The sequence below is a fragment of the Esox lucius genome, chromosome 6, assembly GCF_011004845.1.
Source record: "Esox lucius isolate fEsoLuc1 chromosome 6, fEsoLuc1.pri, whole genome shotgun sequence".
Lineage (NCBI taxonomy): Eukaryota > Metazoa > Chordata > Actinopteri > Esociformes > Esocidae > Esox > Esox lucius.
The window spans coordinates 30,022,485-30,046,912 of record NC_047574.1 but is presented as its reverse complement, the minus strand read 5'-3'; the positions used below and the strand labels follow the sequence as shown (position 1 = coordinate 30,046,912).

Here is a 24,428-nt window from a genome sequence, read left to right as displayed (position 1 = left end):
GAGCACAGTCATCCAGCCTTGTCCCATGCATAGAGATTTCTTCAGATTCTCTGAATATTTTAATGATATTATGAAACGTATATGATGAGATCCCTAAGCTCTTTGCAATTTTACATTGAGAAACATTATTATTAAATTGTTGCACTAATTGCCCATGCAGTCTTTCACAGTGGTGAATGCCTCCCCATCCTAGAAAGACCCATCCTCTATGGAATGATCTTTTAATACCCAATCATGTTACTGGTATGTTGCCAATTGACCTAATTAGTTGTGTGATATTACACCTGGTAAAATTTTTTAGGATTACACAACTTTTCCAGTCTTTTGTTGCCTGTCCCAACTTTTCTGAAACCTGTTGCAAGCATCATATTCAAAGTGGGCATATATTTTTCAATAAACAATAAAATGTCTCAGTTTCAACATCTGATATGTTGTCTTTGTGCTTTTTAAATTGAATATAGGGATTAACTGTTGTGCACATCATTGCATTCTGTTTTTATTTACATTTTACGCAGTCTCAACTTCTTTAGAAACAGGGTTGTATAACCATTGTGTGTATTTACTCAAATTTCTATCAAAATTTGGACCGGTTTGAGTTTTACTCTATGTAAAGGGATTTTGGGGAATGAGGACCTTTTGACTAGATTTTTTGTGGGCTTTGTGTAATGGTTAGGATTAAAGTTATTGTAGAGTAGGGTTATAATTAGGGTTGGTGTAAGGCATTAGGTGATTTAGATTTAGTGTTAAAGTTTTTTTGTTTTTTGGGTTAGTGTAAATTCATGGTTATGTGTACGTTTAGGGATAGTTTTGGAGTTTGGATTTAGGAAACATCTCTTTTGTTTTGAGGTACAAAAGATGCAAAACCTGTCCCAATTAGCCTCACACCCTGGAAATCTTTGTGGTGACTCATAATCTCCCATCCTGCACAGATTGTGAGCTGGCCGCTGTGTTTTGGCACATCTCCTGTACATGTGTCACACAGTTGGAAGAACAACACCTCCAGGGCCCCCACCAACACCCCTCCCAGTCCCATTATATACCCCATGTTGTTTCCCACTCCTATTTCCCTGCATACCTTCTGCCAGACCAGTGTGTGTGTATGTGTGCAACTAATTATCTGTACTTGTAGATATTTCATCACTGAAAAGCCACTTATTCCCATTTAAATTAACTTTATAAAGACCATTTTGGATGTACTCAATCCTAACCCCAACACTTGCTCACAAGCACTCACACAATATCTCACATTCACTCAGGTGACGTTACCCACACCTTTACCCCTCCTTATTTATAGCTTAGCTTGTATAACAATGCACAGTTATTATATCAGTAACTCAATATTGAATAATCTCACAATGTCTATAATATACTCTGGACTAACCCCCAGAGAAATTAATGCTTGATTCTACTTCCTCGCCTTCTTTTGCCTGAGGGCATAGCTGAGTCCATAAAGCATTACCTACTTAGACTATCATCTCTCGGTGTGAGTGCACGCTGGTATAAGTGCATTTTCAAGGTTGTGTGTATTGAAGTTGAAGATATCAAATATCAAAGTACATACAGGGATTCGATTGATCATCTGCATCCCTCTTCCTGCTAACGTTGGCGACTAGATTATTTACATAGATGTTTAGGAGGCTCTGTCTGGGTTGTACATTCATTCTTAAAAGGATCTGTCTGGGTTGTTCAGTAGCACTTTAGAGGTTCATCTGGGTGGTATTTTAGTTGTTTAATGATTATGTCTAGGTTGTACGGTAGTTCTTTATTGGTTCTATCTGGGTTGTAGATTAATTATTTAAAGGTTCTGTCTAGATTTTATGGTAGTGGTTTAAAAGTTCAGTTTGGGATATTTAATAATAATTTAGTCTGGCATAATGATGAGATGCTCTTTTAAACAAACCCACAGAGTTGGCACTTAAAACAGAAAATGATGAATAACGACAGCATCGACTTGTTGCAGACATTTTGCTGATAGGATTAATTCTACAGTGTAGCATGTGAGAGGAAGTGAGCACAACAGAAAGGAAAACACTTTTAACAATAACTGGTAGGTGAAAATACACTGTACATAACAAAGCACAAACAATAATATCCAGGGGGTACAAACATGTGAACAACTTAAATAGTATCCTTGGTGATTGGTGACAGGGAACAGGTGCACAGAAGTTGAGTGTGTTCAGAATAACTGCCGAATACAATGGCGAGGCAGAGTGCAGGAGGGGAGGATCTGGAGTGGACAGTGTTGGTGACATTACATACACATTACTGTTTAGCCATTAGCAGACGCTCTTATCCGGAGAGATTTACTGTTAAAATCATTATCATAAGTAACCTACTAAAGAAAAATAAAACATTTCAAATAAAATATGTTTTCCATACAACCATCAAATTAGTAGGTTAACAGCTAATTAACGTAATTTTAATGCATATTGAAGATATACATTTACCATTCAGTTTATCATAATAAATTCACAATATGAATTTGTGGTTATATGGCTTAGTTTTAAAAACACAACATAGCATTGCTTGTTAACCTTTGAGCAGTGGGGGCTGCTTATACCTTGATTGTTCGCATGGAAAATCCATGGAGTCCGTCGTCACCTTGGAAACCATAATCACCACTAATTCAGCATCCAGCAGAGAGAGTGAGTGAGAGAGAGGAAGTGAGACAGGTATAGAAATGGGGGCAAAGACTGATAGAATCAGACTGACAGAGAAAGGTAGAGGCAGAGAGGGAGGTAAAAGCAGGGTCATGTAGAAAGTGTTTCCTTCCACTCTGCTGAGTGATATTTCTCTCCTTCTCACCCTTTTTTCTTTCTACCAGACATTGCGCAGCTTTGCGACTGGTAGAGGGAGAAATATCTTTAGATATTTCATTGAACAGCCCCTCATCCCCCTCGTCCCATTCAATGGGAGAAAACAAGAGAGAGCAGAGGATCAGGACCATGATGCTAATAGTTGCATTTGCTTTGTTTCTCCCTGTCACTCTCCTGCCGGCACACACACACTTACACTCACATGCAGACTTCCCGCTGGCTAAAACCATCTCAAGCCACCTGGTGTTTGTTTTTCTGATAGCAGTTAGTAGAGAAAACCCACATGGGTCTGACAAAAAGAACACACATAAATAACTGAAGGAAGAGATGAGTAGTAAATTAAATATGAGAGGAGAAAAACCTGTGACTCGGAGTACTGGAGAGGTATGGTACTGTACGCGTCAGCCTGTCCATAATTTTTCGCCACTCTTCCAACAAAACAGATCGAGTGAGGGGATTATGTACAGGCTAAGGGGGAGGAGACAGGACACTGCCATTGACTGATAGATGAAGCCCTACAGGTGGAGCCACGGATGGAGAGATTGGAGAAAGAGGGAGACAGAAAGAGAGGAGCAGCAAACCGCTACAATTTACACCCCCTTTTCCTTGCCTATTTTTTCCCTGGTTTTCTGTCTTGTCCATACCCCACCCCCAACTTGCTGTTAACCCCACCATTGATTGTGACTACTGTTAGCCACGACACAGAGCCAAGATGAGCCACTGCAGGAAGAGATGCAAGAGACAACTGACCAAAGTATTCCGCTTATTCTATCGCTTTCTCACAGGGACACTGGAGAAAGGTATGTAGTCTCTCCAATTTAACCCCTCTGAACTGCTGGTCCTAAACCGTTACTCCTAACCCTTTCTCCCACAGAGGGCTCCCCTCCCTAGACAAGGTGGGGGCAGAGCTCTGTGTCTGGGCATGCTTGTGGTTCTTGCTTTAAACTATGGAGTTCAAGAGCTGGGTTATTCTAGTTCTAAAGCTCAATGCCTGTGGTTTCAACTCTTGCTAGGGTTAGGAGAGAGATTGTTTTTGCTGTGTAGTACTTGCTGTTTTATTTTACTATATAGCTGTGTGTGTGTGTGTTTTTGTGGGTGTGCGTGCGTGCGTGTGCGTGATTTGATTTATTTTAGCTAACAGTCAAGAAGGTAAAAATATCAGAAATGCACAATTAGATTTCAGGCCTTATATATAAATAAAAAGTTCAGAGCTTACATGAAACAAATAGTGGAGAAGGTCACATTTGGCTAATGAATAGTTATTGTCAGCGCAATAATTGTTCAGCCTTATTGTCCTTAACGGCTGTGCCATAAATGTGTCCTTTTTTACGGTGGTGGGAGATCCTGTAGAGTGGTGGTCAGGGTACAGCATGTCAGTAGTAATCAGTGCTTGCTTTCTTTATGACTTGTAGTGGAAGAAAGGTCAGTGTGATGTTGGTGTTTTTGGTAACAAATGGTTGGGGATCTGATTATTCAAGATCTTCAATCCGCCCGATGTGAAAATCACGATCCATTGTGCATGCCTCAACACAGGTAGGTATTGCAAATATTTCGTCAACACCATCTGCTCCAAAATGTGTTCACCATATCATTTAAATCAACAGTGTAGTGTAGAAATGCTTCCCACAAACCGCTTGGATTAATCAACATGGTTCATGAGTTAAAAAAGAGCTTCTCTGAAAATAAAACACTTGGCAAGAATTCTACTTGAAAGGTGAATGAAAATAAGAGTGCCCAGAGATACTACTACAGACAGAATGTATTAAAACAGAATGAATGATGCACATACACAGTATAATACAACTTAAAGGTGAATTTCCCTGCTTTTCATAAAAGCTGGCTAGTACCTAGTTGTTGACAACCAGCAATTGCACTACTAAGCTAAGTTTTCCAAACTGCACACAGAAATATCCATCGGTTTTTCGGTCTTACCCTGATTACCCTGAAGTACAGAGTACTTCTCAAATCCCAAATTACTTAACCTAAATTTGGGTACTAAACACTATTTTATAACTTGCTTGTTGGAGCCCAATAAAAAAAAAAATCTATAGAAACTCAGAGTAATGTTGATTACAGAATCCACTCTCATCCGAGGCACCAAATGATCCTGGACACATACATTTCAAAACCGCACCAGAACTTATTTTGCTTCCAACACATTCAGTTTCACATCCAGACATAAATATCCACTTTAGGTTAAGTGAAGGTCATAAATGTCTGAGTAAAATAAAAGATGAGATGGCCCCTGCACAAGGAAAGTTAGTTTTGGGTATTTATTGGTTATGTTAATTATAAAGTTTAGGGGTTACCGTTAAGGTTAACTTTAGGAATTAATTCTGATTGTTTAAGTTAACGATGAAGACCTCAGAAAGTTTCAAAACAAAAACCTATTTTGTCTTACATACGAGTCGAGGTCAGCGTTGACGTGGAGGTAACTCATTTGCATATATATTAAAAACTATAATCGCTAGAAGCGTATCGTTTTATTAAAGAATATCTAGACATCTTCGTGAAGTGTTCCCTGAAAAATGACCATACAATGTAGATCCACAGAAAGTTTTATTATTCCACTTTCGCCATAGCTCCCGAAAACTTCCCTCACAGACTCGCGTGCTGATACCTTTTCTCCCGCATCTCGTAGACTAATAGATAATACATTCCCTCCCACATGAAGTTAACATTCCCTACAAAGTTTGTAATCCCATGGGTATCACAGCCTGAGAGAGAGAAACGCAAAGTTGGACCAAATCTGGACACCATTACGCATTGCATGTAATGCCCTCCCTCCAATGCCTTTCAGGGGAAGAGTCACTGACTTGTTGTTGTCTCTCTGTTGCGCACTTGTGCAATTGGGCTGTACTCTGCTGGCAATACTCAGCCCTCTTTCAGTGTGGTCGCGGTTGGTGGGTGTCCCTTTGGTTGATGCCTGGCAATGTGGGTGGATTGATTTCCTGGCTGTTGGGCCCTGTCCGGGGCCTCCCCCGGGAAGGGACACAGTGTCACAGGACCAGTTCCTAGGTCTTACGCTGCTATACTATTGTGCTGGGGGATTGGGTCAGTTCTCCTTCCCCACAAAGTTCTCCTTCTCCACTATAAATCGTTGCTGATATGATTAATGCATTTTCTGAATTTTCCCAGTCTTCACCCATTTTAAACTTTAGGAGGACATGAGGTCGTGGCCCACACCTGCTGAGTACCTGGTTTGGGGGGCCTGTTGCTGTACCTGTCCTTGTCCATCTGGTCATACTTCTGACCTAGTCTAATTTTAAATAGACTCTGGATTTAGCCATAGATACATCTATTAATTATTCCAATTGGACTCTTAATATATCACCCGGCACAGCCAGAAGAGGACTGGTCACCCCTCTGAGCCTGGGTCCTCTCTAGGTTTCTTCCTAAAATTCGGCCTTAGGGAGTTTTTCCCAGCCACTGAAATTCAACAATACTGTTGTTTGCTCTTTGGAGTTTAAGGCCGGGTGTCTCTGTAAAAGCACTTTGTGACAACTGCTGTTGTAAAAAGGGCTTAATAAATAAAATTGATTGATTGATTGACGGTTACATTACTCTATCCTCTGTTTTTACATTGAATCCTGATCGGCTTATCACAAACGATGCTTCTACAACGTCATATCGTCTTGAAACAAGACCAGTGGGAAGCAGGAATGCTGGGAAGGTGGGGGGGGGGGTCATTTTGAGAGGCCATTGCGCAAGGGCTAGCCATAGCTTACATAACATTGCTAAGGATCATTGTTTTCATTATTTTATTTATTTAAGAAAGCAACTTATTTACAAAGAAAAACCTTTTAGAACATATATTTGAACATAACCAAGAGGCTGAGGAATGGGAATCTGTTCAGGACCAGGTAACGCAAATGACCATTTTGGCTCAGACATGCTAGCACGACGTGACTCATCTGGATAAGATGGTAAGTAGCTTGGTAGTCTGATAAGTGGTTTGCTATTTAGCTATATTTAGGACCACATTACATCGTTTGCATTATAAAAATGATGTAAAATTGTTGTTCTGTCAACATACTTGAGGGATGTTTGAGTTTTTTGAAAACATTGTGGTTTCTTGTCTTGGTGTTTTCATTACGAGATGTAACTAAAACCTCACTAGCAGTCCTTTGCAGCCATTTAGTGGGTATTTTGTGTACAAATAGACAAAAAGGGTCCACTAATTGTCTTCTCATACTTTTGAAATAATGGTTGATTTCCATCAAAGGTGTAACCCAAATATTTCACAGTTTTTTTTTTTATTCCTTTTTTTCAGCCTTAAACACATGTATATGTTACTAAAGGCATGGAACTTTCAAAATAAGTGATTGAAAACACGTTTCACAATGTTTTTTTGTATCATACAATATTGCAGAACTGTTCCCCGTAGAACCTTGTTTTTTGCCTTTCAAACAAATGCATTTTCTAAATAGTGTCCCAGAAATCTGTTTTTATGTGTTATTATTGTAGCTGAGGGGGTTGTGATTATGTGGATATGCAATACTTCATGATGCCTTTTACAGAAATGAATGTAGGTATTATTTGCGTGTGACCGCATTTCATAGCAGAAATTATTATTATTAATACCTATGCTTAACCCTATCCAAAGCCCTTTAATCCTTTAATAACCAGAGCGTTCTTCATACAGCCATGCTATGTTCAAGACATCAAGAAATACTGCAAAATCCTACTGGCAAGCCAAACGTGCAACTCTAGTCAATGTGAGTTTATATGTAATGTTAGACCCAATGACAGAGCACATAACAGAGCACTGATATACCGTGGATATAAAAAGTCTACACACCCCTGTGAAAATGCCAGGTTTTTGTGATGTAAAAGAATGAGACAAAGATAAATCGTGTCAGAACCTTTTACACCTTTAATGTGACCTATAATGTGAACAATTCAATTGAAAAACAAACTGAAAGCTTTGAGGGGGAAAAATAAAAAACAAAAACCTCACAATAACTTGGTTGCATAAGTGTGCACACCCTCTTATAACTGGGGATGTGGCTGTGTTCAGAATTAATCAATCATATTCAATCACATTCAAACATGTTAAATTGAAGTCACTACACACCTGCCATAATTTAAAGTGACTCTGATTAATCACAAATAAACTTCAGCTAGTAGGACATTTTCTTAGGTGCATCTCAGAGCCAAAGCCATGGTCCACAGAGAGCTTCCAAAGCATCAGAGGGATCTCATTGTTGAAAAATATCAGTCAGGAGAAGGGTACAGAAGAATTTCCAAAGCATTAGATATATAGTATCTCACAAAAGTGAGTACACCCCTCAAATTGTTGTAAATATTTGAGTACATCTCTTCATGTGACAACACTGAAGAAATGACACTTTTCTACAATGATATTATATGATAGTAGTAGTGTGTGCACATCTTGTATAACAGTGTAAATTTGATGTCCCCACAAAATAATACAACACACAGCCATTAATGTCTAAACCGCTGGCAACAAAAGTGAGCACACCCTAAGTGAAAATGCAGAGGTTTTAAGGATTCATCAAAAAGCATACATAAAAATCCAGTAATTCTGGATAAAATTTTCTGGGCCCGATAGCGTAGCACTTACGATGGTTTAACGACACATGCAGCCTTAAGTGGGACTTTGTTTGATTTACACCTGTTTCCCAAACCATGTAGGTCGCACTTTCTAGAATATAAGTGATAACTGATAAAGCATATTGAGAAAAATCTATTCTAATTGCTTGGAATACAAATGGATCGCAAGAGAAAACATGCATTCTTACATGCTCTTCAATGTTCTTCTTGATGAGGTAGAGGCACCAGCACCTATCCATCAAATAATAGTAGCAGTACGATGCAGGCTTTCAGACTCTTGAACGTTTAATTTTGAACAATTTTTGTTTTACATATGTTTTTCTTTATCCTTAGTTGACCAATTGCATTCAGTTACATTAGTCACGCACTTATTAAATTTGTCTAAATAAAAATCACAAAATCAAAACTGTTTTTGATGTAGACATGTTAAAAATAATGAAGTGCCTGTTAAGATCTGTTAAGATGGACTAACGAGTGCCCGGAGCACTCGTTAATTAACGAGCGATGTTACATCCACTTAAGTAACAATGCTTTTGGGAAACACACTGATAAAATAACGAGGCACTTATGTGCATCTTACGTTCGTCTTTGTGCTTTGGGATACCGGACCCAGAACATTTTGCAGTGTCTGGACTTAAACCCTATTGAAACATGGTATTTAAATTGATTGACAAAGATTATGCTTTGATGAATCCCTACAATCCCTAGCAATATACTCTTCAGTGTCATGAAGTATTGGCAAATCACATGAATCCTATGTCTTTAAGAAAAAAGTACTGCCTGTTAAATGAAATATGTTTTTCGGAACAATTCAATTTATTAGTAAAATAATAATATATTTTTTTGTCACCTTACTTATAGGTTAGTCATAACAAAGATGGTTACTACTTAGTAATTATAACCAGAGTTGTAAAACGTATGAAGTACACTGTAAAACATATATGTACTTTTTTCTGTATTTATGAATAATGGTAGAATACTATGAAATTACAGGGATACAATTATTTTTAACGTTCATCATGTAGAATAACAGGAAATGTCAGTAAATTAAAAAAACATTAATATTTCGGTTTTTTTACAGACATGCATCCTTTTTTTCACAACAATAAGCAGTAGAAATTCAGTATTTTACATTCTAAAAACCAATTACATTTACCATTATTTTCTGGATATTTACATTACTTGTCTATACAACCGACATTTTAAATACAGATCATTATAGCTAAGAAACTGAATTTCAATCTCAGTATACAGTCCTGTTATCTTAATTTTTTTAACTTTTTGGTGTTCTCATGCTATTAGCATTGATGTCATGTGGCTATGTTTCATGTATTTTCTAATCCTATGTTAAAAGGTCAGTCCAATTAGTTCCAGTCTTGTTGCTGAAATTAAGGGTAACAGGACTGAATAGGACTAACAGGAGTGAGAAGTTTGAATGAAATAGTCCTTTTAAATGTGTATCAGGATATTCTCATGATTATATGTTTTCAGTTTGTGTGAACACACAGGGAGCGGTTGTCGACTTTCTGTATTATGTATTTTCTATTCTAATATCATGAGATACTGGATTTATGATTTCCATGAGGTGTAAGCGGTAAGGTGTCACTTTTTGATTTGATTTACGGAAAAAAAAGAACTTTTCCACGATATTCAAATTTTTGGAGCTGCAGCTCCAGTTTAATTAGGACATTAAACTGTATGAAGTTCAACAAAAACTGACAAAAAGTAAATGATGAACTGATGTAATGCAAACATATGGGTCTGTGTAACGCTAATAATCTTATTAATATCCGTACCATCAGCTAAGTTACTCATGTCGAAATGTTACCAAACAGTCCATGTAATGCGTATCAGTTTATTAATCTAACTAATATCCATAAAATAAAAAATATGATTCCGTAAACCAAATTGAAGTGTTTTGACAGAAAAATATAAAAGTGAATTCAACCCATTATTAATTTGTTTACAAGTATTAATGAGATTGATAAATTGATAAGCCTTACATGGACCCTATGGCTGCTAGCGTTTGTTTTCCTCCCAAAAGGGTCCTGAATGTGAATTTTCCTAAAGTACCTGTATGTGCCGAAGTTGGCTACCGCTGAACGTATACGTCTCGCCCCCTCATTTCGGAAGACAGGTACACAGAAAAGCTCTGCATTTTCTAAACTGCACTGTAATGTTACAGTACAGCAATGCTTTGTTTAATGGACTCTTTTAAAAACCCTTTAAAATTAAAGGTAATGGTACATTTTACTGTAGATCTGATGACTGAGCATTTCATATTCACTTTTTTCACCAACTGAAATTGTACAACAACATTACGTTAACTGCACTAGCTAGCTAACTAGTAGTGTAAGCTTGTAGCGCTAGCTAAAGGTAGTTAGTTTGGTAATATGGTTTCCAAATATGCAGATAATGTTTTTTATGTATTGGCGATGTTAACATGACCAAATGTTTGAATTAACAAATTATTTATTGAAACATAACGTGATTTATAACATTGCTTCACCTTAGCTAACATTACAGTGAAGTGATCAACAGAATTGCTTGTTTAGATTGTAATTTCATCTGCAACAGAAAATTGTGACACAGAGGCTTAAAGCCAAAAGTTAATTCATTGATTGCTAAAGATGACATGTAATGAGCATATTGGGATTCAAATGTTGTCTGTGTTTTCCTGACAGACATACCTGCTGATGCTACAACACATCTAAATATGCTCTTACGGGCCCCAGCATCCTCACTGTCAACAATCTTTATTGTTAAGAGTGTATATCCTGCTCTCTGCTGCTTTGGAGGCTTTCTAGAGGATGCTGGTATAATTGCGTTCCCAGGCCTTGATCGACTAAACATTTGGGTAAGTGGATGTTATGGCCAAATTAAAAAAGCTTAATCATATTATTTTCCAAAGTTTTTTCACATTTAAAATAACCTGATGACCTCTTTTTAACAGTTTAGTCACTGAGCAGATATTCTGATCATGACTGAAAATTGTACTGTTACCCCATGGGATGGGACCCTGAGCACAACTCTAGTGTTGCAAGAGTCATGCTCTATTAGTTCAGCTACTGAACACAGTAGCACTAGTTTAAAAAAAATTGTAGATTAGAGTGGATGTCATCCACTTTTCAGCTGATATCTTCAAAGACCTATGTATGTTTACATTTTTACTTTTACGCATTCTTCCCACAGTAAATCCTGGTGCCATTACTTCCCCGGGGAAACAGAGCACACATACACGGCGGTCCAGGTGACGTAAAAGAAAACGGGACTCATCAGACCAGACGACCTTCCACTGCTTCAAGCTCCAGCTCTGACGCTTGCATGCCCACTGTAGGTGCTTTCAACAATGGACATGGGTCAGCATGGGCACTCCGTCTACGCAGCAGGGTGTGATGCACTGTGTGTTGACACACTCCTCCAATATCAATCATTGCAATTTTCTGTGACTTGTGCCACAGAAGACCTTCTGTTGATTTGGATCAGATGGGATAGCCTTCATTGCCCTTGTGAAAAACCCCCTTTCGCTGGTTTGTCCCTCCTTGGACAACGGTCAAGCCTTGTCATTTCAGAGATTCTCTGACCCAGTCATCTAGCCATAACAATTCGCTCAGGTCTTTACTCCTGCCCATTTCTCTGCATCCAACACGTTGATTAGGAAAACTGACAGTTTGCTTACCATTTTATCTCCTCAGACCTTGACATGTGCCCTTATTCGTTATTAGCTTCACCTCTGAATGGTCAAAGTTTTGCCTCATCAGTGTACTGATGAAAATATATTAGAGGAAAATCTAGGTGAAGGAAGTGGTTGATTGAAGCAGTTTGGATTATATAAAAAGCTGTACCTCGTCTGCATCAGAACCATAATGCACAGCTCTTCTGCTTTGTCATCTAACCATTCAAAACAAAAGCAAATGTATTCTTTTTTTACATATGTAATTTGTTCCAGAAAGCAGGAGCAATGGTCAATAACCAAATCTTTTGAGACCAGTGTAGCTCTGCAAAAGTACTCTGCTTTCCACAAGAGAATAGATTGCCAACTAGCTACATAGTGCAGCTTTAACATGTCAGTAAGCTAAGTTTCATTATGTGGTAGCAGTTCATACAAACTTTGGATATGATTATATTAAAATATAGGAAAACAGTATATTTATTCTTATTCTGTTACATTTCATTGGCAGGGGATGGGGAGTATCTTAGGATCTAAATAAATATGCAGTGAGCAAAGCCCATTTAAAACTCTAGCCCTACTTAGCTTTTTTAATTTCCATTGGACAATTACACACATTCACCAGAATGACTCAGGGTCAAATAATCTGAGACATTAAATATTGCTGTCCAACAATGATTCCTGACCAAATTTACTAAGCATGAGCAATTATTATAAAAACAATCGATTGATTGCCCTATGAATTTACCAAAGTGCCTCCACTAAGTATTTACATGGGGTGTGAATACATGCTTGTTTATTAATTTGGAGAATGTTCTTTCACTGTAGGGGAACTTTTAATTGAATGCCTTTTATTTTAAAATTAAAACCTGAATGGCTAGCATTGTGAGTAATGAGACTGCAACCTGACTTTCTCTGAAGCTGTTATGGCTGTGAGAAATTTGAAGGGAAGCATGGAATATGGGCCTACAGTTGGTGACACTGAGGCTCTTTAATTTGGAAACTTTAAAGTGGACGGAAAGTTTGCTACAGAATGATTCTTGCATGGGTGCAAAGTATTTACATGTGACACATTTTCTGTCAGCTCTTTCTGGGCATTGTTGTTGAGAATAATTTTTTAGATCATTAGTGACTAATAATCTGCTTGTGTTTTAATGGTGTGAGAACCATTATTGAAGTTGACATTTGATTTGTTTGTCCTGTACCATGACTTGTTTGCTCAATATTTCTTTCATTGCAGCACAATTCACAACTTTGACATTCACCACCAGAAATTATATTTTTTAAGAGAATGACAATGTGTTTGTTCTTACAATATTTTCCTGTTCATTTACAGCTTTAAACTGGCAACTGTGCTGCCAGACTTTTTACCATATTTTTACCGGGTTTTAAGTACATAATTGTAAATAAACAGTAAATAAACATTAATGAATCTTCATCCTTTGTATATCAGTAGCTAACATCCTATTTTAGCGGTGATTTGCCATCTACTAAGGTGTTTCATCCATGTTTTAACAGGACTCTTCACTGTTTTTGCTGTTCAATACCATTGAAATAGATAGGATTTTTTGATAGTATAACAACAGTTTCCCGGTGTTGTCCTACAACATATTTCTGGTGTTTGACAGTTTAAGTACATTAATATTAAGTAAATAAACATTAAACATTTTCCTTTGTAAATTCATGGCAAATGTCTTTATTTTAGCGATGATTTGTTATCTGTTAATGAGTTTTGTCTGTGTTTTAACATAACGATTCACTTTTTTTAACGGTCAATACCACTTAAATAGATTAGGTTTTTGGATCGAATAACGATTAAAGTCTGTAAAAACTGTATTTTTACAGTTTATCTCTGTTGTTTTTTCTTACGAGAATATCCTGTAATTTTACAGCTTTTTACTGGCGACTGTGCTGCCAGACTTTTTACCGTATGTCCACAGTTTGGACCAGAGCAGTGAACATAATTCCATGACGTGCAGAGTTTGTCCTTTTAATTTCATTGATCAATAATGTCACAGGTTAGTCATAAACTTCCTTTACCTGGTGATTTAGGTTTTAATTAGGAAAATCACAAACCTGGTGCACACATTAAAGTACTTTTTGTTTGTTCTTGTTACTCCTGATTATAACAATTTTTTTTTAGATTATATTTATTTAAAGTTGGAACGCTGCGTAAAAGGCAAATAGAAACAGAATGCAATGATGTTGAAAATAGTGCAATGATATTGAAAATAGTCCAAAGACAACATATCATTGCATTCTATTTCTCCTTGAAAATTCTTTGAATTTGATGCCAGCAACACATTTCAAAAAAGTTTGGACTAGAGCATGTTTACCACTGTGTTGCATCACCTCTTCTTTTATCAATACTCTGTAAGCATTTGGGACCGGAGGAGACCAATTGCTGTAGTATTGAAATTGAAATGTTTTCCCATTCTTTCTTGATATAGGATTGCAGCTGCTCAAAAGTTTTGGGGTCTCCATTGTTGTATTTTTCGTTTCATAATGCGCCAAATGTTTTCAGTGAGTGACAGGTTTGGACTACAGGCAGACTAGTTTAGCACCTACACTACGGAGCCATATTGTTGTAATACGTTCAGAATGTGTTTTGGCATTGTCTTGCTGAAATAAGCAAGGTCTTCCCTGAAAAAGACATTGTCTGGATGGCAGCATATGTTGCTCCAAAACTTGTATATATTTATCAGAATTAATGGTGCCTATGGTGCCCATAGGTCAATGCCTCTATCGCCACCATCAGGTCAAAGTCGCAGTTTTCAAACGCTTATAACTCAGGCTGTGATTGGCCTAGAGACATGAAACCAGTGTCATATGATGCATGACCACATGCTAAACAACCTTCCTAGAGGCCATTTTTATTTGCGCCCAACTAGATTTTCCGCCATTTGGGATTTTGTGAAAAACCTTTTTCACAGGTCGCACATTTTGTCCAATGTTCCCAAACTTGTCAGAGATGATCTACAGGCAAAGCGTAACAAAATATATATTTTTTATTTGCAAAATCATTTGCCCATTGCAACCAATCAGAAATGGTGGCAAACCATTCTATACGTGAGGTTGTATCTCAGCCTCTGTTTGTCCGATTGGCACCAAACTTGCTACGCATGTTCAGAAAGAGAACCAGAGGAGGCCTGCTGTGTTTGGCACTAATCGGCTATATGGGGGCGCTATACCAAAAAGCCACTTGTAAGGCTCATGCAAACAGATATTTCAACCAAACTTGGTGAGTTGCATGAGTGCAATAGGTTCTTGTACTACAACAAATTGGGAGTCGGCATTCCAAACCATGTAACCCCACGGCTGGCCTGGGAACGCCTCGGTGTCCCCCCGGAAGAGCTAGAGGAAGTGTCTGGGGAGAGGGAAGTCTGGGCATCCCTGCTTAGACTGCTGCCCCCGCGACCCGGCCCCGGATAAGCGGAAGAAGATGGATGGATGGTAACCCCACGGGCCAATTAAATTCAAGCTATCAATTAAAGCTTTTAGAGATGCTTGACCACCATGAAACTTGATGAATAGAAAGTCTTATAAGCCGCCACCAACCAGAGTTAAGTATGGGCAAGATCGGTAATTGGGGGGCACTACAGTTTGTCAAACTTAAAGCTCTAACCTTGGCAGAGATGATCAACAGGCGAATCCTAACAAAAGATACAGGACGTTGAGGGCGTTTCTCAGCAACCCTTTGTCCGATTGTCACCAAACTTGGTGTCTGTGGTCCGAACGAGATGTGAAAGAGGCCTGTGATGTGGGGCGCTGATTGGCCATGTGGGGGCGCTGTTTCAGAAAATCTGTTTCAATGCTCATTACCGCCTAACGCAAAAACAAATTGCTGGGCCTACTCTCCTTGTCTCGCGCTCTGTTTGCTTGGACCCCTAATTGCTGCTTGCAGCTATATTTAATGTAGTCTTTGATTTTTGACTGTAATTATAAACATAGTTGTAATCATAGAGTAAAAGCGTTTACTTAAGTGGAAAATACAGGTAAACGACATTATGATGATGAGCATTTGTTGGCCCCAGGGGGGTGGGAGGGCTACTGTAGGCATTACTGACTCAAATGAACAAAATAACTCAAAATATTTGAACTTTTTACGAATGACTCGACCAGATCTGAGTCAGTAGAAAAAGTCAAACTTCCGATCACTAACCTGCATGATGTGCCACTGCTCAGGGCTGGGGGTGGGCAGTGGAGCAGGCCATTGTGAAGCATGGCCTGATCCATATAATTAGAACAAGCGCTTTTATTGCGTATTATTAATATTATTGAAATTACATAATGTTCACGGTGCTATACATAGGGGGGATGAATCATACTTTTTGCCAGGATGAGGAGGGGGGTTGTATGCCCCCAGGATTTCCGTTTATGTGTTGCCCTGCATGCATGGCTTCACTGATTGTACACAAGAATCAGGGACTTGTTGTTGAACCTTAACACGCTTAGTGTAGCAGGCATAATTGACAACAGTTGAAGCTTCCCAATTGTGTGATGTGTGTAGGAACTTTCATGTACATAATGATTTGTAGGTGCGCAGTGTATTTCTGGACAAAATTGTCCAGAAATACACAGTGGCAGCTGAAATCGTCAGGCATCGTCTCGATCTGCAACACAACCAGGAGGACTCTGTACAGGAACAGCAACGGGTCTCCCAAGCCAGGTACTCCACAGATGTGGGCCAGGACCTCATGCCCTCCTAAGTTCAAAACGGGAGGAGACTGGGAAAATTCAGAAAATGCATTCCTCATATCAACAAGGATTTATATAATATAATCAATAATATAGCAGCGTAAGACCTTGGGACTGAGACAGGGGGTAATATAATAGGTTAACGAGAGATTCTGACAGAACGTAATGACATAAAGTGACAAGGCTATGCTAAATTTATCAAGATCTAGCACCGGCATAAACGGGACCATAAACAGTATAGTAAATAAATATACAGCGCTACCGACGATAAAACATTGACTTAATGGTGGTGGTAAAAGAGGACAAATTAACAAACAGAATTGTACTCACATTAGCATTCACACACAACGATGCAACGCAAATGTAGCTACCCAGCTAAACAAGGAACTCTCGCTGACCAAACAAAACTGAACTCTATAGGCGCCGTTTGACGTCACTACATACGCTTTCTTCACATCCAATGGCAACATCCATGCTGAAGAATCACCTAGGTTTGATTTCTCCATGGCTGACATGCATTTTTAATCTAATGAACTGAAAAAGTTGATACAATGCTGATGACAACACAACAAATGTATTTTAGCTGATGTTTTCTATCTCTCTCCATCAACCGATTTACTTCTCTAGATTTTCCCACTTTATATCTCAACTTTTCTCATTGTAGCTCTCATCTTCCTGGGACAGACATGCACTTCTGCTTGGAACAGGCTCACGTCACCAGACGGTCCCTGATGTTTTAAAACATACAGTATCACAAGACCTGAAATACAAACATTATTGTATTCCTCAAATTAATTTGACATTTTAAACAAACAAATCCATTATTTCTTTGACTTTTGAATGTTAATGAAGCTAAACCACATGGATACTGGGGTATGTTGATTTTTTTTTTTTTGTGATTAATAATTTAGGTGTTGAAGCAGAATATACAGTATCATAATTTTTGGTTTAATAGTTTGCCAAAATCAACAGAGAAACTGAAGTCATAAGGATATAATTATTTTGTTTCTCCAACTGAACTGTCATTTTTAAGCTTTATTTAGCCTTGTAGAACGAAAAAAACAGGAAGTGAAATTTAAAAGTAGTCTGACCAATTAGGAGAGTATATAGTATAGACTACTGCCGTTTTTGAAGTCACTTAGGGAATTGTCAAAGGATGTGTTCTTCTCCCATACTCTACTTTAAAACCATGATCTGAGCAAATAGCTGTGCTTTGTATTATATTATTTATTAAGATGGTTAAAGTATTTAAACAAATAGTATTTATTTCTGTGTAGGCTATTAGTGTTTCTTTATAAAAATAAAAAATAAACATCGTCATTATAGCAGCGATGAAGATGCAACTGGAAGCATTTCACTTTCAAATTAAATCTGCTATGTTAGGAGCTGTAATGTTAGGAACATTGTAGGGGTGTAACGATTAATTTTAACAACGATTCGATTCGTATCACGATTCGTGGTTGTCGATACGATTCAAAGCCGATATTGGTTCATTTAGAACGATATGATCCAAAACGATTCAGTGACTTGAAATCGATTCAGTAACTTTTTAGCCAAAAATTCAACCAGTGTGACTGAAATAAATACTTGGAAACTGGACAGTGCAGGTGAAGTTTCCTAGATTCCTGTTGTTTCTTGTAAGGTAATCAGGTATAAATTAATTATGCATATAAACAAACAAGTAAACAACAATTAATGGCAAATGCATTCACATTTTATTTGAATAAAGTGCAACCAACACTTTAGGTTGAATTAACAGGAAGTTAAAATATTCTGCTCTCATTTTCAATATTCAGTACATTTTCAATAAAAGTACAGTAATTGCAAACCAACATTTCAACAGTAGGTTTACCTGCTACTTCTGCTGTACCTTGCGCTGCTGTAGCAGCGGGAACGCTGCAAGAGGTGCCTGGACGGTCAGTGTTGTGTGAAATCCCATGGCGCCTTAGTTGGTGGTTGGAGAGATGTCGTGTTGCCGTTGTACTTTACTTGACCTTTACATATCCTACAAGCAGCAAGCGACTTATTTAGAACATCCCCGTCTTTGCAAAAGCCAAAATGACGATGACGTCATGGATAGGCAGACTGAATCGAGTACGTTTATCGCCTTTATCATTAAAAGTGCTAAGAAAAAACATTAATATAAAGTCTGACGTGCTTAAATCCAATGGGTTATTTCCTAGTATCGATACAATTGATTGATTACATTTTAAAATGATGTTAGATCGATATATGTCGTCCGGAAGGCCAACTTGCTGAGCACAGATCGATGTAGTTGGATCATAGGAATATAAATCGATACATCGATGTAGTAGATGGATCATTACACCTCTAGAACATTGTAAACATTGTCTGGAACCATCTTCAGAAAACGATTTTCAAGAAATAATAGCATTTTCAGTGTTCTAGCTCCCGCAATGTTTTGGAATAGTGCGATCGCAGCATGACGCAATCTACCGCATGCTGACGCAATCTACCTGATCTCACCACAGTAAGAAAACGATGTAATTGAGCGACATCTGTGGGGTGAATGTTAAAAATAGCAAACAGGAAGACTGAAAGCAGGTGTGGAGGCTGATTAGAAATGAACAGCAGCTGGGTTGTGTCCAAGGTGGCTTGGAAATGACAAGCAACTGTTGCATTCAAGGAAACTGGAAATTAGTAGTAGTGAATGCTTGAAAACGGCTGCGTTCAACCCGACTAGTTAAGTGATGCAAACAAGGAAGTGCTGATTGGCTTAGTCTGAATTTGTAGGGAACTAGAGGTTGTTTCTCATTCCAGACTGTTCTTCTCACCAGAATTCAGAACACACTGTCCTATATTAACCATTCACCTGCGATTGTAGTGGATAGAGCAAAACCTATAGGTCCAAATTGACAATCATAACTGACAGAATTTGTTCAACAATTTTCCCAGAATGACAATTTGAGTGTGCCACAGAGAGAACACTATTAGTAGAATGGGAAAAAAATGACTTGTTCTGCCTCCCCCTTTTTCTGATATAGAGACAGTATGGTGGGAGGGAACTCTAACTGTGACAGTCAAGTCTGTCAGGTAAAACTATAATTAAAGTGTCTTCAACAGCGTAGACCAGGGTTTTGAGATGTGCGTGAGTGAGTTCTGCTTCCTGTCCTAGGGCTGTGTTATATTGAACATTATTTGTCAAAACTACGGTATCTCTCTATCTTTTTCTCCCTCTATGACTCTCTCGGTCACTCTGTCTTTGCTTGCGCTTCTTTATGCCCCTGGGCTGTAGTCAGTCTGTTTAGCGTTTTCTGTCAGACTCATTAGATTTTGGGTTGTGTTATTCTCTGAATGTTAAGAAACCAATTGTCCAGACAGTCCTTGGCCTGTATCTGATTGTGAACATTAGCCTGTTGAGTGCTGAAACATTAGCTAGGGGAGCTGATGGATGTCTCTTTGGTCTCAGTTGGGGATATTCATCACATAGCTGAGCTTAGTTCAATGAACAACTTCAGTGAATTTAACTTTAATATACAGTGTGCCTGTCTAATTGCAGCGTGTGGGCCTTGGCTCTTGTACTGTTTATCTTTTTCACGAGTCTCAGACAGATTTCAACAGGGCTGATCAATGACAACATAATTTAGACAAAACTTGAACAATTGCATGTTGAAGCACCCATCCACACACACACAAACACAGAAGCAATGGAAGGAACATATGATTGGGAGACTAGTTAGAAACAGCAGGCAGCACTGGTAGTTAAATATAATTAGTTTCTCTTCTTGCGACCGGTAGCAGTAATTTGTAACTTTGTGCTAAAGGAGAACGTTTGTTCTTCAGTCTCCCAAGGAATGTTTATAGGCAAACTCGTAATTAATTACCTGTGATTACATAGCCCATATGGTGTTATAGTTATACAAGCACGCAGTAGTGTCCCGGCGTTCAGACCCAAAAACATACGTTGTACGTCAACGTTTTTTTAAATTCTTTCTTACATCTACTTGCTTTGTCTTTCTTTCACAGTACTCAGTAAATACTTGCAGAGCACATCTTGAGGAATAGTGAATAGAGGATCCAATTACTGATGACTCCCCAAAAGAAACAGAAAAACTGAACTAATGCTCTTTTATGTGGTTTAGTTGCTTAATGATGTCACTACTGCTCAGGTATTTTAAAGTTTGTGTGCGTGTGTTTGCTTGTATGCAATAGATATGCTGTCTGATGTATCCTGCAGTCTAAGCCTGAATATTAGTTAGGGCTCTCAAATTTAATGGGTTAAAGTGTTTGATTAATTTAATATACATAATACAGTAAAATGTTTTGTCACTGTTAACAAATTTTTCATTTTTGAGTCTCAGAGCCATCAATAGTTAACGATTGACTTTAGTGGGAGCTGTCAGGATCGCACTACTCGTACTTATTGTTTACCAGTAACGTTATTGGCGGTTGACTTGACCTAAGCCCCTCACAGGCATCGTGAATCAAGTTTATTCGGCACTAGTTTAAGAGCAACAGTTTTTGCAAGGTTCACCTACTTCTACAGGAAACTTGGCAAAATGATAGATGGCGATGCCAAACTAACACAAAAAAAGTTTGGTGTCCATAGGCCCATGCCTCTAGAGCCACCATTGGGTAAAAGTTGCGATTTTCAAACGCCTATTACTCAGCCTCTGATTGTACTACAGACATGAAACTGATGTCATATGATGCAGGAGCATGTGCTGAACAACTTTGCAAGAGGGTGTTTTCATTTCCGCCTAACTAGATTTTCCACCATTTTGGATTTTGTGAAAAATCTCTAAAACTTTTCTCATGTCAAAAATTATGTCCAATCGGGCTGTCCCCCCACCTTATCCTTCTCAACTCCTGAGGAGACACAATGTGTGGATAGTCAGAGACAATAAAGGGTTATACAGATTTACGAGTACCCCTCTAATCCACCCGTGCCGGTCAAGGATGTCTCCTATTCAAACACCAGACCCCTCTCGGCATCTTTAACTAGTAACTCATTCATACATGTATAGGACGACAAAGAATACATCCTTCTTCTAGGCAGGAGGACATGGCCCATATACCTAATAATCCTCTGATATTATACAGACATGTGTGTCACAATCAAAGTACAGATTTACATATCAGCCAATGGAAAGACAGACATTTCTCAAATGCACCTTAGTTCAAAATGTCCATAACAGAAAGCAACGGAAAACCGGGGAACTCAACAGGGACTGTACACAGGGAGAGGGGAAAGGCAAGGGGTGAATGGGCATGTGCTACCTGTGGATGGTTGAACACAGCTTGGAAGTGGCGGATGAACTTGGCGTAACTGCCCTGGGTGGGACACTCCAGGGCTTTCCCAGACAGGCAGGAGATGAATGAGGAGATCTTCTGACTGTCGGTTCGTGCAGGACGGATCGCCTGGGGTGCGATGTCAACTTGCAATAGAAAACCCTGGCAGGCGGCACGGCCGGTGTTGCGGGGCTCTGCTGGCTCAGTTTTGCTGGACACTTTGAGGACGCTGTCCATTGCGGCGCCCAGGCTGGCCAGCATCGACGAATGTTCTTTCACCAGGTCCACAACACCGGCCTCACCTTTCGGATCCTCCGTGCTCCATTTTTCTTCTTCCAGGGTGTGTTATTCTGTCAGGGCAGCGTGCGAAATTAGGAGCAGGAGACGTGGAGTTGTCTTGAAACAACGTTTATGTATTTTATAAACAAGGAAGCAATGACCTGCGCTCACAAACGGATAGACAATTACACACAAAGACAGGGGAAGCAGAGGGAACATATATACTGGGGGGAATGATGAGAATGAGGACCAGGTGCGCTAAACAAGACAACAGGTGAAATGAATGAATGAGATGTGCGGTGTTGTTAGAAGACCGGTGACGTCGACCGCCGGAGCCTGCCTGCTGCAGGGGGAGGAGAGGCATCAGAGGGCGCAGTCGTCACATACGTTCTGTCATTTTCATTTCCGTGAACTTTTAATATATTACATCTAAACTAAAACAAAGCGGTCCTAGGACATTGGTCAGATTTTGAGAAAACTTCAACAGAAGCACCTTTTGGCTATGCGTATATATATGCCACTCAATTTAAGCATCATGCATTGCATGTTCACATTGGTATGTAAATGGACTAGAAGGCCAAAAACACTAAAGGCTTACAAGGCTTAAATTACCTTAATCTGACCTTGGTCAGATCCTCTGTCACCATAAACTAGACTTCAACTGTTATGTTATTCCACTGCTCTACCTCAGCACTAAATCCCTCACCAACCCTCCTGTCTCATATTGACACTTGCCTGGCAACAATAAAAACCTGGCTGCAGCAGAACTTTCTCAAGCTTAACAGTGACAAAACTGAACTTCTACTTCTTGGTACAAAATCCACACTAACCAAAGCCAGCACCTTCACCCTCACTATTGATGACTCTGTTGTATCTCCATCCACTCATGCACGCAACCTTGGTGTCATATTGGACTCCTCACTCAACAAGGACTCTGTACCGTCATCACGACCACCAAGACATAACTTGGTTATTATGTCGCATTTTAATACAATTGATCAAAAATCCCTAGAAGAAAAAGTTCTACATCTTAAACCTTCCACTTGCTGTCTCGATACACTGCCATCAGATTAAAAAAATAATGTTTTATTCTATAACAATGGACCTACAGCAAATAGTTAATAGCTCTCTGCAATCAGGCATTTTCCCAACGTCACTAAAAACAGCTGACATTAAGCCCCTATTAAAAAAGAGAACACTGGATGCATATATAATGAACAACTATAGACCTGTATCAAATCTCCTTTTTATAGCCAAGATCATTGAAAAGGTTGTCTTCAATCAACTCAGCAATTTTGTGACCTCAAGCAGTCTCTTAGACAAATTTCCGTCAGGTTTCCAACCTCACCACAGTACTGAAACGGCCCTGATTAAAGTTTTAAATGATATATGCCTGAATACTGATTCTGATAAAATAACAGTTCTGGTTCTATTAGATCTCAGTGCAGCATTTGATACTGTAGATCATAAAACACTTACAGATGGAAAATTGGGTAAGACTCTCCGGGACAGTCCTTGATTGATTCAGATCTTATCTAGATGGCCAGAGTTACTTTGTTACCATTGGTAATCATGAATCTGATAGGGTAGCTATGACATGCGGAGTTCCACAGGGATCAGTTCTCGGACCGCTTCTGTTCAATCTCTATATGCTACCTCTGGGCCAAATTCTACAGAACAACAACATTAACTACCACAGCTATGCCGATGATACTCAAATATATATGGCTCTCGAACCATATGACAACAGCTCCATAGACTCTCTGTGTCACTGTATAGAGCACATAAATACCTGGATGAACCAAAATTGTATTAGTAGAGCTGGATTTTCGGGCCCTTAAAACCAGGGATCAAGTGCGTAATCTTGGTGACTCACATTTAACAGTAATATCAAAGGAGTCACCAAAACAGCATTCTATCATCTAAAAAATATAGCCAGAATCAAAGGCTTGGTGTCCCAAAAAGACCAAGAGAAGCTCATCCATGCTTTTATCTCTAGTAGGGTTGACTACTGTAATGGCCTCTTAACTGGACTCCCTAATTAGACTGTAAAACAACTGCAGCTCATTCAGAATGCTGCTGCTAGAATGTTAACCAGGACCAACAGAGCACATCACTTCGGTTCTTAAATATTT

At 38.8% G+C, this 24,428-nt stretch overlaps 1 protein-coding gene and 1 long non-coding RNA gene across 4 annotated transcripts in view; both read left to right on the top strand.

Annotated features, from left to right (window-relative positions):
- The window catches only part of LOC105010064 (Kv channel-interacting protein 2), a 347,614-nt gene that overhangs the window by 143,313 nt on the left and 179,873 nt on the right, over positions 1 to 24,428 (top strand). The window contains exon 2 of one of the 3 annotated variants that reach the window (XM_029120613.2): positions 3,511 to 3,616. The exons of 1 other annotated variant lie outside the window; for it this stretch is intronic. In XM_029120613.2, the coding sequence (XP_028976446.1) occupies positions 3,529 to 3,616 (88 nt within the window). In that variant the 5' untranslated portion in view covers positions 3,511 to 3,528. Of the gene's footprint in view, positions 1 to 3,200; positions 3,617 to 24,428 lie in introns of those variants that run through there. One more of the 3 variants, XM_029120612.2, reaches the window with a different exon arrangement.
- LOC105006129 lies at positions 10,447 to 13,613 on the top strand. Its single transcript, XR_827377.4, has 3 exons — positions 10,447 to 10,530; positions 11,078 to 11,250; positions 11,586 to 13,613. It is a non-coding gene; the product is annotated as an uncharacterized LOC105006129 (long non-coding RNA).